The 15,448-nt window shown below is 42.3% G+C and overlaps 1 protein-coding gene across 1 annotated transcript in view; it reads right to left on the reverse strand.

Moving 5' to 3' along the window:
• Positions 1–646: 646 nt before the first annotated feature.
• mycbpap (mycbp associated protein) overlaps positions 647–15,448 on the reverse strand; it is a 24,204-nt gene continuing 9,402 nt past the window's right edge. The window contains 12 exon segments of the mRNA XM_083522167.1: positions 647–928; positions 931–964; positions 3,327–3,470; positions 3,634–3,770; positions 4,080–4,192; positions 5,425–5,576; positions 5,762–5,905; positions 9,111–9,257; positions 9,375–9,562; positions 12,596–12,786; positions 12,864–12,974; positions 13,153–13,274. Coding sequence (XP_083378293.1) covers positions 873–928; positions 931–964; positions 3,327–3,470; positions 3,634–3,770; positions 4,080–4,192; positions 5,425–5,576; positions 5,762–5,905; positions 9,111–9,257; positions 9,375–9,562; positions 12,596–12,786; positions 12,864–12,974; positions 13,153–13,274 — 1,539 coding nt within the window. The 3' untranslated portion in view covers positions 647–872.

Here is a 15,448-nt window from a genome sequence, read left to right on the forward strand (position 1 = left end):
CTTATTTTATTTATACAACTGAGCAGTTGAGGGCCTTGCTCCGGGGCCCAGCACAACCTCACGCCCTTCTGCTGAGAGGTCCAGTGTCTTAAATATTCAGCTTCCACTACATACACTGATCAGCCATAACATTATGACCACCTGCCCAATATTTCATTGGTCCCCCTTCTACTGCCAAAACAGTCGTCACCTGTCGAGCATCAACATCATGAACTTGTCGCGGTTTGTGCTACAGGAGCTCGTCTGATGGATCGGAACCACACGGACCAGCATGCGCTCCTCACGTGCATCAATGTTCCTCGTCCGTCCACGACACTGTCGCCGGTTTACCACTGTTCCTTCCTTGGAGCACTTTTGATTCTGACCACTCCAGACCAGGAACATCACACAAGAGCTTCAGTTTTGTAGATGCTCTGACCCAGACGTCTAGACGTCACAGTCTGTCAAACTCACTCAAATCCTTATTTTTTCTGCTTTTGACATCAACTTTGATATGTGAGGATGAGGTAAGGATATGGGAGACAGAGAAAAGACTTAACACAGGGATAGAGAGAGAGATTTTGGGGATGGTGCAGGACAGGTAAGGAACAAGGCTGGAGAAAGGGTTTGTGAACTTGGAAATATAAGTGCAGACTCAGGGCAGGTATTCAGTGTCCTTCAACAGTTTATTTAGAAAGAAACTGGTCTTCAAGAACCGAATCGAGAAACAGTTTCTCAAGTGTGATGTGAAAATAAGATGAACGAAGGAGGAAACAGAGCTCATGGAGATGTTCAGAGATGTTTGAAGATGTATGTCATGGAGATGCTGTACATCAGCGTAACACGGTGATGATGCAGGTGCAGGTGTGTATTGTGTTGTTCTAGAAGATGTTTCAGTCACAGTTGTGTTGGTTTTCTTGGATATTGTGAGCTTCCGTGAGCAGATCTTCAGAGAGTCGATCATTTTCTCCATTAAGATGTACACCTAAAACACACACACACACACACACACACACACACACACACACACACACACAACAAATCCCAGTTCATTGTTATTATCCCATTCACATTGCTATGGTATTAGTTGGTTATTAGGATAGCGTTAGTCCTGGTTAAGGAGGCGTGGCCTAAATGCCTGTCAGTCCCAGTAAACGATTGCTGACATGTTTAAACTCTATAAACAAGTATTTTCCTAGAAATGATCTCCACAAGCCCCAGAGACCTGGAGATCATCCCTCTAATAAACATCAACCATGAACCACACATTAGGATTCTACTTCTGTTATAGAGTAAAGAAGCCTTTAGAGATTGAAAAAAAGAGAGAGAGAGTGTGAGAGAGAGGAACAGAGAGGGAGGAGAGAGAGAGAAATAGAGAGAGAGAGAGAGAGAGAGAGAGAGAGAGAGAGAGAGAGAAAGAGAGAAAGAGAGGTAGGAGAGAGAGAGAGTGAGAGAGGAACAGAGAGGGAGTAGAAAGAGAGAGAGAGGGAGGAGAGCGAGAGAGAGAGAGTGAGAGAGAGAGAGAGAGAGAGAGAGAGAGAGAGGAGAGAGAGAGAGAGAGAGAGAGATGGAGAGAAATAGAAAGAGAGAGAATGAGAGAGAGAGTGTGAGAGAGGAACAGAGAGGGAGGAGAGAGCGAGAGGGAGGAGAGAGCGAGAGAGAGAGAGTGAGAGAGAGGAACAGAGAGGGAGGAGAGAGAGAGAGAGTGAGAGAGAGAGAGTGAGAGAGTGGAACAGAGAGGGAGGAGAGAGAGAGCGAGAGAGAGAGAGAGAGAGAGAGAGAGAGAGAGAGAGAGAGAGAGAGAGAGAGAGGAACAGAGAGGGAGGAGAGAGAGAGAGAGAGGTAGGAGAGAGAGAGAGTGAGAGAGGAACAGAGAGGGAGTAGAAAGAGAGAGAGAGGGAGGAGAGCGAGAGAGAGAGAGTGAGAGAGAGAGAGAGAGAGAGAGAGAGAGAGAGAGAGAGAGAGAGAGAGAGAGATGGAGAGAAATAGAAAGAGAGAGAATGAGAGAGAGAGTGTGAGAGAGGAACAGAGAGGGAGGAGAGAGCGAGAGGGAGGAGAGAGCGAGAGAGAGAGAGTGAGAGAGAGGAACAGAGAGGGAGGAGAGAGAGAGAGAGTGAGAGAGAGAGAGTGAGAGAGTGGAACAGAGAGGGAGGAGAGAGAGAGCGAGAGAGAGAGAGAGAGAGAGAGAGAGAGAGAGAGAGAGAGAGAGAGAGAGGAACAGAGAGGGAGGAGAGAGAGAGAGAGAGAGAGAGAGAGAGAGAGAGAGAGAGAGAGAGAGATGGAGAGAAATAAAAAGAGAGAGTATGAGAGAGAGAGTGTGAGAGAGGAACAGAGAGGGAGGAGAGAGCGAGAGAGAGAGAGTGAGAGAGAGGAACAGAGAGGGAGGAGAGAGCGAGAGAGAGAGAGTGAGAGAGAGGAACAGAGAGGAAGGAGAGAGCGAGAGAGAGAGAGTGAGAGAGAGGAACAGAGAGAGAGAGAGAGAAATGGAGAGAAATGGAGAGAAATAGAAAGAGAGAGAATGAGACAGAGAAACAGGGATGGAGGAGAGAGAGATGGACAGAGAGGAACAAAGAGGGAGGAGAGAGATGGAGAGAAATAGAGACAGAGTGAGAGAAAGGAACAGAGAGGGAGAGAAATAGAAATAGAGAGATAGAGAAAGAGAAACAGAGAGAGATGGGGAGAAATATAGAGAGGAAGAGAGAGAGGAACAGAGATGGAGAAAAAAAAGATGGAGATAGACAAAGAGAAAGAGAGAGAGAGTAGGGTTCTGAATGCAGTGATGGAGTCTGGAGCTCATTACGGTTCCTCACATCACACCCAGGAGACTAAAATCCATCCTGAAAGCGGCGTGAAGCGACATGACCTTAGCCGAGAGTGGAGATGTTCCTGATGCTACCAGGAGAAAGGCAGAGCTTCACCAGGATTATTTTATGAGAAGGAACCAACGTTCCTGAGATACGGCGTCCTGGGGATGAGTTATTTTTGGAGGCACCCTCAGGAACAGGGGTTTGAAAAAAAACCTTGTGGTTCATTTAATCATACAGGAAAATAAATTAATTTTAATTAAAACATTAATTAATCATTGACTGATGATAAATAATTACAATTAAAATTATTTATTCATTATAAAAAAAAATGAATAAATTACTAAATTAAAATAATTACAATAATTGTACAAAGTATATCACAAGTATTGGCACCCCCAAGTATTAATTAGCATTGGTGAAGAGGATGGCCATGTCAGTCCAATCAATTCATAGTGTGTGTGTGTGTGTGTGTGTGTGTGTGTGTGTGTGTGTGTGTGTGTGTGTGTGTGTGTGTGTGTGTGTGTGTGTGTGTGTCCATGCCTGTTGGTGTAAAGTGTATCGGTATCGTTGCAGAAGTTCAGGCTTGATGCTCTCTTCATGCTGAGTGCTCTCTTTGTTCATCTCATTCATCGAGCCCAACACCTTCTCATCCTGTTTGGCTTTGTTCTTACTCCGGCCACGCTCCTAACACACACACACACACACACACACACACACACACACACACACACACACACACACACACACACACACACACACACACACACACACACACACACACACACGTGTAACGCTGCTGCAACATGCTGCCCTCTGCTGTTCCATTACTCTCATTACAGATCATTACCTCAGCAGGTTTGTCCTTGGCAGCAGGTTTCACTGCACCGCTCTTCTCCTCCTTCTCTTTAATCACTGGAGCGCTGTCTTGTTCCTTCATCTCCATCGTCTCAGGCTGCTCCTCTGTACAACCATTCAGTGAGTAACCTTTAACATTGTAGTAATTAATTGTACAGCGATGTGCATGTTTAAGTGTGTGTGCACTATATAGCTTACAGGTCCTCATAAAATAAGAAATACAAGCTCAGTTTGAGAAAATGAAATATATGTTTCGGTTCGGCTTGGAGACTTTGAAAAGTGGGTTTGGAATAGAATTTACATCCGGGTTTACATTCACGGTATTTGGCAGACGCCATTGAGATTTGATCTTTCCGATCTAAAGTCCAATGGCGTAACCACTTCGGTTACAAAATAACTCAATGAAGGTCGATCATGGTCCAGGCTGTGTGTACTCACCGCTCTCTGTTTCAGTGTCTTCCCAGACATCGTTCTCAGGAAGTCCCAGCAAATGCCTGAGCCTCAGAGCCTCGCTGACCAACCCGTCCAGCACCTCCCTCCATAACTGCAGCCTGGGCACCAGAAATGAAGTCAACACCAGGATTCCCCATAACATCAAAACCAAAAACCGTAACATTTTCTGAATTCGCAAACTGGATGACTTTTGAAATGACGCATAATACGAAACAAAATACAAAAACATGACAAATGTGTTACAACACCAAAGAAAAACCATGTCGATAGGATGGTATGTTACAAAGTGTCCAAAAAAAAGAAGCGTAATGAAGCAAAAGCTTTTCTTTTTCTTTTATTAGACCCAATGATCACTTATCCCAATGCAATCAACATTATAACCCCCATTCACAATCCCCTCTATACATCCACATATCCTTTAATACAACATTGCTTCAGAAACTGCTCCAAACTGTTCCACATCTGCACCCCCAGAACTTACCTGAACCATAGCTTTGGGTCAAACGAAGTACTTTAAAAGACCTTTTACGTCCATTAAGAACCAAAATTGCGATATACCACAACATCGAAAACACACGCACTAATCCGTTGTTAGCGACCGGCCCTAACCGAGCCCTAAATTCATATTTTTCAAGCCGAGTATCTCTAAACTAATTTCCCCTTCGCTGCGGTATGATCTGAGAGAGATTCGCTCCGCTAACAGAAAGATGATCGTTGCTTGTTGGTCGCATTTGTAGTCCTGATACACGGAATTATATTTGGAGCAGCAAAAGAAAGAACTACAACAATGGACATAAACATTATAAAGTGCGGGAGCATTTCAATGAGTATCAGAGGTAACGTTCAAGTTTTATTTGTTATATTTACAGATGTCGGTTTGTACAATGAAATGCTTAAGTGAGGCTACAGACAAACTACAGCAAATATTTACCAATAAACAATATTAAACAGTAAAGAGAAGATTCAAGGATTACATGGATATCGGTAAATTAAGACCTGTTTAAAAAAAAACCTTGAACAGCGAATTTAAGACCTTTGAAGGCCTAAAATGTAGGATTTTTTTTATAATTAGGAAACCCTGTTTAAATTCTTCAAAAACATATTTATATGTACCATAGTACTGATATTCCCAAACAAGTACAAATTACTTTACTGGTCCTCTGAGCTTTACAGGGCGGAAACAAACAGTGATCCCTTTTACATGGAAAAGCAGATCAAACATTAAGGCCGATCTTTACCTACCCTAGACCTGCCCTCGACCTACCCTCTATCTGCCCTAGACCTACTCTTTATCTGCCCTAGACCTACTGTCTACCTGCCCTAGACCTACCCTATACGGTGCACTGTGAGTGGGATGGAGGCGGGCTGTGATTGGTGGAGTTGCATCAGTAGCGTGTTGTATTGGCTGAGAGCTTCCTCCTTGTTCAATCCTGCTTTTTGCTCGGGGATGTCATCGTCTCCAGCAGGCAAAGACATCACCACCTTGTGGAGAGAAAGAGCAATACACGCGCGCACACACACAAATTACTATTGTGCTTCACCATTTAGCATGGTATATAAAATACCCCTGTGGCCAATTTCTTCTCAGCATAGACGTAGACTAGATAAGTGTGTGTGTGTGTGTGTGTGTGTGTGTGTGTGTGTGTGTGTGTGTGTGTGAGTCCCACCTGATAGAGACTGCTCATGGACAGATCCCAGACAGGCCCCTGTGTAGGTGCCTCCTCTGCGTCCCCAAATTCGGTGACCTTTTGCCACTTTGCCTGCTGCCACAGACCCTTCAGTGCCTCCACCAGCTCCTCATGAAAATGTAACTAAAACATCCACACACACACACACACACACACACACACACACTCAGCTCAGTAACAAGATATGAAACGAACATTTATAGTTATAAGTTTAGGCTAATTTCTTTGGAATAATTTGTGTGAGTATGTGTGTGTGTGTGTGTGTGTGTGTGTGTGTGTGTGTGTGTGTGTGTGTGTGTGTGTGTGTGTGTGTTTGGAACTCATAATAAAGGAGAGAAAAAATGTGCTCTTATATCAGTGCAGCACCGAGGGGTCTCCCGAGAGAGATCTGAAATGTTCTGTCCTAGATCTAATTAGTCTTGTAATGGAACTTGCACGATGCGCCCATGTGTGTGTGTGTGTGTGTGTGTGTGTGTGTGTGTGTGTGTGTGTGTGTGTGTGTGTGTGTGTATGTTCTTTTGTAAATGATGAACAATTTTAGAATATGATGCACATTTGAACCATCTCAGTCATTCATGGAGAGTGCTGTGAAATTATTGCTCACTAGATTTCTGTTGGTACTAAAAGGTTGGAGTGGAAGAACTCTAGTGTCCCTCACAGAACCTTGACCTCCTCAAACCAAATGAATAACTTTGAGATGAACTGGGAGTGGGATACGAATATGTACGCACAGACCTTTGGCAATATAATCGGACCATCTGATCAGCAGCTTAAACCTATCTTGCCTTGATACATTTATCCTCATGGGTCATGGTGGATCTGGAGCCTATCCCAGGAACACTGGGAGAGAACATGCAAAATTCTACCTAGACATTGACCTGGGAATGCTGGAACCATAAAGGGCAGCACCACCCACTTGAAAAGATACATAATTGAACCATCTGAAGCTTTAATCTTTTTAGGAACCTACACCTCAACAATGTAGACAAGTCACACTGTACTGGTGGTCCCAGAATTACGATGGCTCAACTTCTGTTTTTCAATTACGATTTTACGATTGCCTTACGAAAATTTTATTTTGTACAATATGTTTGAATGGGGGAGAGGAGGAGTGTTTGAAAGGGGGAATGTTTGAAAGGGGGAGTGGTGGCTCCAGGGGTTAAGGCGCTGGGTTGCCGATTGGAAGGTCTGGGGTTCGAGCCCCGGTATCGCCAAGCTGCCACTCTTGGGCCCTTGAGCAAGGCCCTTAACCCTCTATGCTCCGGAGTTCCCTTACGAGGGAAATATCAAGGTCTGTGACGTCGGAGTGACGTGGGGCCGCCTTCCCGTGGGCTCACCACCTGCAGGAGGGACCGTAAGGGACGGTGCTGTGAGGATTGAGCAGCAGTAGAAGGCTTAGACTGCTGCCCCCGTGACCCGAATTACGGATGAGCGGGAGAAAATGAATAAATGAATGAATGTTTGAATGCTGGTGTTTCAAAGCCTATTTTTAGCTCTTGTTTCTTTCCTTTTTATTGTGACCATTGCTAGTTCACCCGTCTACTGCCACAAACATATATACGATAAAGTTTATACAGTACGCTACTGTAATTTGCTCTGTTTTGCTAAATTATATTCCGTAATTTGTTCAATTATTAACAAATTACAGAATACTACCTCATACTGATCACCGTTCTTTAAGACTCCTGAGAAGGCTAGGCCATGTCTCAACCTACTGTATTTTCAAGTTACAACGGGGTCATCAGAACCCATCTCCATTGTAAGTTGGGAACTACCGCACTAAGAAGTGTGTCTTCTACATTGCTTAATGTTGCTGAGACCTGGACAATATATGGCTTCCATATTAGGATTATGGTAGCATCTTACATTCTCTGTATTCTGAAAAAAAACTACCCAGATTCCATCAAATATCTTGAAATCCATGCGGTATCCATTGAAAACCAAAGTATGTCTGTGAGGACACATCCTGTATAGTGAACTGCTAGCTTTCAAATACACAAGACAAAGGCTGTCCTTCAGACTAAACCAAACCATGAGGAAGTTCAAGCCAGTGACCATAAAGAGTCAGGTAAGCAAGATGGACTATCACTCCTTCTAGAATTATCACCCTGAAGGCCTAACAAATGAACTAAAGGAAAGCTCTGAAACAGCACAAAAGTCCAAGGTCTGTAAAAACAAAAACAAAACGTATGTAACAGTCAGAGCGACCACGTGTAGTTGTGATTGTGTGTCAGTTTATAATTATGTTTCTTATTTTTCAATCCCAGAGAAATGACATTCGCACATGACGTGTTGTTGAGAGGACCATCGATTTAATAAAACCCCATCAAAATAATCATTTGAGCCGTACTCATAATGCAGCTCAAATGATAATGATGGATCGTACTTCCTCTAGGCATAAAGGGCAGGCGGCGGGGGGCTAATAACTTTTTGATAAAAAAAAAGCAAAAATGCTTTCCTGTTTATTACGGTTTGATTATAGTGTGTATAACGGAAAGTGTGCCGAGGATCCAGAGAAGCAGCAATACAGCTTTTCTGAAAATGTGTTTATTTTTACATTCTCATTTCTTTGACATCATTTAGTGACTGATATTGACTAGGATTAATGCTCCTCTCAGTGTTGTGTGTTATAATCCTAGTTTTCTATTAATACTAGAACACATAATGGACTGGTAAGAAGGGTGCCAATTGATCTGAATGAAACAAAAAAAGCTTGTTATGAGACTTTAAAAGTCTTAAGACTTAAGGGTACTGTTACTTACATTTGGATAGTAGATGTTTTGTGGGGACCCATATTTGATTGTAGGGTTTTGTGAAGACCTCTATTTGCAATTTAGGTGTTTTGTGTGGACCCACATTTGGATTTTAACATGTTTTGTAAAGACCTCTCTGGATTATAGAATGTTTTGTGTGGATCCACATTTGGATTGTGGTGTGTTTTGTGAAGACCTCTAGTTGGGTTGTAGACTTTTTTTGTGAGGACCTGCTTTTGGATTGCATTTACAATTTATTTTGGACTTCATTTACATTTGTGGCACTTGCAAGCACCCCTATCCAGAGTTTCTTACAACTGAGACTTACAACTGAGCAGTTAAGGGTTAAGGGCCTTGCTCAAGGGCCCAGCAGTGGCTATTTGGTGGTGCTGGGATTTGAACTCGTGACCTTCCCATTGAAAAGCACAAAGCCTTATGCACTGAGCTACCACATCCCACCCCCTTGCAGTGTATTTTGTGACAACCTACATTTGGATTAAAGTGTATTTTAAGGACCTATATTTGGATTTGAAAGGACCTTGTTTGGAAATGTATTGTGATTTGTGAGGACCTACATTGGGATTCTGGGCATGAAACTGCACCTCCTCTGTCGTAAAATGTTGATCTGGTGATCTTGGCCTCTCTGGAGTGCGAACACCATGCAGCAAATCAAACAGCACCGACCTGCACACTGACCTGGCCACTCGCTGCTCTAACTCCAGCTACCTCACACACACACACACACACACACACACACACACACACATTTATATTACCTCACACACATACTCATGAAAACATAAATTCACAGACATATTGTAACAGCAAAACACACACACCTCCAGAGCCACTCTCTGTTCAGAAGTTTGGTCCTGATATACAGCCATGCCTTTGAGTGTGACCTGCAGCATGGCTCCATCCATAAGCACAGGGTGAGTGTGGAGCTTCCACGCCTCCGTCATGATCCCAGAAAACCCAGATTTAAAGATGAACAGAATTTTCTCGGTGTCGCCCGGCAGGATCACAGCTGTGTCAAAGACAGAGAGAGACCAGTTGTTATAGTAACCAGATTAATGGTTAGAACATAAAACAATTGATGCTCATTATATACATTTTATTAGAATAACATGAAAGAATTTGCTTTCTCCTGCTGTAATGTGTATACGCATAACAAATGTTGCACTTGCACTCTGCATTGTTAGCATTTTTTCATCACATATATATACTATATTATCTATCTATCTATCTATCTATCTATCTATCTATCTATCTATCTATCTATCTATCTATCTATCTATCTATCTATATAGTATAGTATAGTACAATTTCCTTTAATATCTGGGCTTGAAGGCATCTCACCATATGACATTTGTTACTGGTTGATAAAATTTGACAAAAACATACTTCAATGCACATCCAGGGTTTCAAAAACAAATCTTTTGATCATGTAGCCATGGAAACAAGCCTTTTCTAGTATGATAGACCTGCAAAATGCTCAAGTATTCAAGTTCATACACCGAATTCAATGCCTCTAAAGTGTTTTCAACCCCTGGTAAATGTGGGTGCTGCCATTTCAAAACAATTCGTCTTCTTAAGTCATTCAATTCATTGTCTTTTTGGAACATAGATTTTCAGCTTGAATGCAGATGTCTGGCTGAGTGGAAGAGGTACTTCTTAAAAACTTTCTTTTGGCTTCTCCCATTAGGGGTCGCCACAGTGGATCAGCCGGATCATCTGCATGTTCGATTTGGCACTTTATACGCTGGATGCCCTTCCTAACACAACCCTCCCCATTTATCCGGGCTTGGGACCTTGCACTGGCTTGTGCAATCCTAATGGTTGGGGTTGGTTCCCTGACCGGGGATCAAACCCGGGCCACAGCGGTGAGAGCCGTACTTCTTAACAATATGCTAATATTTAGCTCCATCTATGTCGTCTGTGATGGGAACAAGCCAGAAACAAACCCTTGTGCACAATGCTACCACCATGCTAGTCACAGGAATGATATAACGTGGCTGTATTTTGGTTTGTGCATGGCTTTAGCACATTCAGACCACAATTTCAGAAACTCTCTGATTTTCTAACATGGTTTTTCTCAGAACTTGCTGCCACTTTTGCTAAACTCTGGACACACAAATCCATCCCCTGCTCAAGTCCTCACATTAGCCAGATTTTTTGTAGTTTCTGGATTGTCCCATATATTCCCTGCCTTGTTATATTCAAATTATTTTTATTTGGATAGTGCTTTTAACAACAAATATTGTCTCAAAGCAGTCAATATTTTTATATTTTTTTTTTCTGTTAACAGCTACTTGGTGTTCATAACTACAGGAATGATCAGATCTTCTGGTTCTGCTTTGAGATATCCATTTCAGCAGTGATATTTATTGTGCTAGCATACATCTTGACACTGGATAAATAAGTAAACACAGGTGGATTGTGAGAAAATGAAATACTAATCCTAACTCAGAAGAAGGCGGGGTGAATACTTATCAGTATATACTTAAAAAAAAAAAAAATCAGGTACTGGCTAAATAAATATAATCTGAATGTTGGATCACAAATTGTTCCTTGTAGAAGGCACCTGCCATGTTGCAACCACAGCTGAATATACACACTATAAATCATTTTCTCAGGAAAGGCATAACCATTTCCAAATTTATAAAATGAACGAATTATTGTTTAACAACAACAAAACTGTAATGTATTCGGATTTAATCGTTTCTTATAACTCTAAAAATACAGTATATTGTTGAATACCTTTAATCCTTTTCTTGCACCTTAATAAACAACATAAATGAATGTAATGGAAGAAATTACAGCTGAAATTCTCCATTCTGAGGGTTTATGTATCAGTATTTATGACAGGGGTTTATGTTTTTCATGTAATATATGAGGCAGGTGTGTACATGGTAAACATGGTTTTGAATTGTGCATAGGTGTGTGATTTAAAGACACTTTAGACGATGTCCTTATGCCGCTCATCTTCAGCATACTCAGCATAACACCACCACCATAACCACCGTTAAACATTCAAAAGCAAACTTATTTATAAACACAGAAATCTAAATCCAGTCTAACAGGCCACACACTGCCCATTGTTGCACCATTCTGTCTTGTAGTGTAGTTTTTTGGGGGACGTACATTATGGTTGAGGTGTTTAGGACTGAAGTGTGTTTTGTGAGGACCTATATTATGATTGCAGTGTGGCTAGGACAATAGTGTAGTTTTTGAGGACCATTAGGTACACTTTCTGATCCACTACATTTAGACTGTGGTGTGTATTTAGGGGATATAACTTAGAAATGTATTAGAAATTAGTTTTCTGGAGACCTACATTAGAATTTCAGTGTTGTCAGAAGACCTAGAATAGAATTATAGTGTGTTTTCTGTGGGCCTACATTACAATTGTAGTGTGTTTTCTGTGGACCTACAGTTGAATTATAGTGTGTTGTCAGAAGACCTAGAATAGAATTTTAGTGTGTTTTCTGTGGACCTACACTACAATTGTAGTGTGTTTTCTGTGGACCTACATTAGAATTATAGTGTGTTTTCTGTGGACCTACATTAGAATTATAGTGTGTTTTCTGTGGACCTACATTAGAATTATAGTGTGTTGTCTGTGGACCTACATTAGAATTATAGTGTGTTTTCTGTGGACCTACATTAGAATTATAGTGTGTTTTCTCTAAACCTACATTAGAATTATAGTGTGTTGTCTGAAGACCTACAGTAAAATTATAGTGTGTTTTCTGGGGACCTACATTAGAATTATAGTGTGATTTCTGTGGACCTACATTAGAATTATAGTGTGTTTTCTGTGGACCTACATTAGAATTATAGTGTGTTGTCTGTGGACCTACATTAGAATTATAGTGTGTTTTCTGTGGACCTACATTAGAATTATAGTGTGTTTTCTTTAAACCTACATTAGAATTATAGTGTGTTGTCTGAAGACCTACAGTAAAATTATAGTGTGTTTTCTGGGGACCTACATTAGAATTATAGTGTGATTTCAGGAGACCTACATTAGATTCGCAGTGTGTTTTCTAGTGTGTACCTGACGAGGTGTCGAAATAGAATTGTTGAGAATATGCGTGCGTTCTGGCCTCGGGAAAGCTGTGCGGCAGCTCCAGTTTTTGCCAGCTGTAGTAGATGGCCGTGCTTCCCTCATTCTTTAGTTCCAGGTGAGAACACGTGCTCTCACCCACCACAGCCTCAAACATCATGCAGACGGAGACACCGATCTCTCTCTGTACACACAAACGCACGAGAACATTTCAATAAATTGTGACCTTCATTTACAAACTTTTACTGTATGAAAACACACCTGATGAGAATTGGTGCTTTCATTCCAACGTGCCAGTTCTCCATTGATCCTTAGAGCAGGAAGCAGCTCCACTTCAAGCATGACATCGTCAAAAAGCGCCAATGGGTCCCTTCAAAAATGCATAAATATCCAAGGGGTGTCACTGAAGTTTCTATAGAGTTTACTTTCAATGTATTATTTGATTGTTTTCATGTTCATTTGTTTTGACTAGTGGTTGATCCCTCATGAAGGTACCCTCTAACCTGCAAATATAATAAATGTATCTACAAATGGAGAGAGGAACCTACTCGTTCTCTTTGTGATCGCCCTCGCTCCTGTCCTCCTGCTTCTGCTTCTGCTTCCTACAGAAATTCACTGACTCAGATGTGAAAGGTTCATAGGAACCCACAATCTCCAACAAATCCATCTCCTGAGAAAGAGGGGGATTAAAGTAAAGGAGGAAGAGAAAGAGAGATCACCTTACTACCTACACATTAACAACCATCATGCATCTCTTATGCAGAATAACACACATTGTACAACAGGAATCCCGCAAGAACGGGTCTAAAACACGTGGTAGTTGTCGTTACGCTCCGATTTGAGTGAGAACAGGGAATAACGATTCGTGGACGTTCCACAAACTCTGAATGTAGCCATTAATGGATAAAAGGTACACTCTGTCGTTCTTCCAATACGACAGTTCGAAAGTTCCTTTTTTGGCTACTAATTTATCTTCCTCTCTCTCTCAGCGCTCTAATGAGCGAGCTGGTGTTCTCTATGTTCCCTCCCTTTAACTCGTCCACCTGAGACACACTGATCTCGCTCCATGCCAATTTCTGTATTTCTTTTTTGACAGTGTCCCTGAAAGTCTCAATAAAACAGCACAGGGTGTAACACCTCAGTGTGCCAAAACAGAAAGAGAGAAAAGAGAGAGAGAGAGAGAGAGAGAGAGAGAGAGAGAGAGAGAGAGAGAGAGAGAGAGAGAGAGAGAGAGAGAGAGAGAGAGAGTCAGAGGACAGGAACAACAGAACAGAAGGCTATGACAGGCTAATTGTACCATTACAGTGTGTGTATGTGTGTGTGATAATTGCTGGTAATTAGCACAAACAATGCAAGAAGCTGTGCGTGCTTGGTACATAGTGTGTGTGTGTGTGTGTGTGTGTGTGTGTGTGTGTGTGTGTGTGTGTATTCTGTGTCATAGTAAAAACAAACATTATAACAGTGAAGGAGGTGAAGTTAATCACTAATTTCTATCATTAAGGGAAAGAAGGCGTGACCTCTGCATCGTTCAGCAATGTATAGGAGGTGTGGCCTCTGTTAGTAATGTAAAGGAGGCATGGCCTCTGCATCTTTCAGCAATGGAAGGGAGGTGTGGCCTCTGTGCTTGTTAGTGCAATGAGTGTGAGTGACCTCTGCATCTGTCAGTAATGTAAAGAAGGTGTGGTCTCTGCATCTGTTAGTAGAGGAGGTGTGGCCTCTGTGTCTGTCAGTAAGGTAAAGAAGGTGTGGTCTCTGTGATTGTCAGTAATGTAAAGGAGGTGTGGCCTCTGTGTCTGTCAGTAAAGTTAAGAAGGTGTGGTTTTTGCATCTGTCAGTAAAGTAGAGGAGGTGTGGCCTCTGTGTCTGTCAGTAAGCTAAAGAAGGCGTGGTCTCTGTGATTGTCAGTAATGTAAAGGAGGTGTGGCCTCTGCGTCTGTCAGTAATGTAAAGGAGGTGTGGTTTTTGTGTCTGTCAGTAAAGTAGAGGAGGTGTGGCCTCTGTGTCTGTCAGTAATGTAAAGGAGGTGTGGCCTCTGTGTCTGTCAGTAAAGTTAAGAAGGTGTGGTCTCTGCATCTGTCAGTAAAGTAGAGGAGGTGTGGCCTCTGTGTCTGTCAGTAAAGTTAAGAAGGTGTGGTCTCTGCATCTGTCAGTAAAGAAGAGGAGGTGTGGCCTCTGTGTCTGTCAGTAAACTAAAGAAAGCATGGTTTCTGTGATTGTCAGTAATGTAAAGGAGGTGTGGCCTCTGCGTCTGTCAGTAATGTAAAGGAGGTGTGGTTTTTGTGTCTGTCAGTAAAGTAGAGGAGGTGTGGCATCTGTGTCTGTCAGTAAAGTAGAGGAGGTGTGGTGTCTGCGTCTGTCAGTAAAGTAGAGGAGGTGTGGCCTCTGTGTCTGTCAGTAAAGTAGAGGAGGTGTGGCCTCTGTGTCTGTCAGTAAAGTAGAGGAGGTGTGCTGTCTGTGTCTGTCAGTAAAGTACAGAAGGTGTGGCCTCTGCGTCTGTCAGTAAAGTAGAGGAGGTGTGGTGTCTGTGTCTGTCAGTAAAGTAGAGGAGGTGTGGTGTCTGTGTCTGTCAGTAAAGTAGAGGAGGTGTGGTGTCTGTGTCTGTCAGTAAAGTAGAGGAGGTTTGGTGTCTGTGTCTGTCAGTAAAGTAGAGGAGGTGTGGCGTCTGTGTCTTTCAGTAAAGTAGAGGAGGTGTGGCGTCTGTGTCTTTCAGTAAAGTAGAGGAGGTGTGGCGTCTGTGTCTTTCAGTAAAGTAGAGGAGGTGTGGCCTCTGTGTCTGTCAGTAATGTAAAGGAGGTGTGGCCTCTGTGTCTGTCAGTAAGGTAAAGAAGGCGTGGCCTCTGTGTC

Source organism: Silurus aristotelis (assembly GCF_946808225.1).
Source record: "Silurus aristotelis genome assembly, chromosome: 20".
Lineage (NCBI taxonomy): Eukaryota > Metazoa > Chordata > Actinopteri > Siluriformes > Siluridae > Silurus > Silurus aristotelis.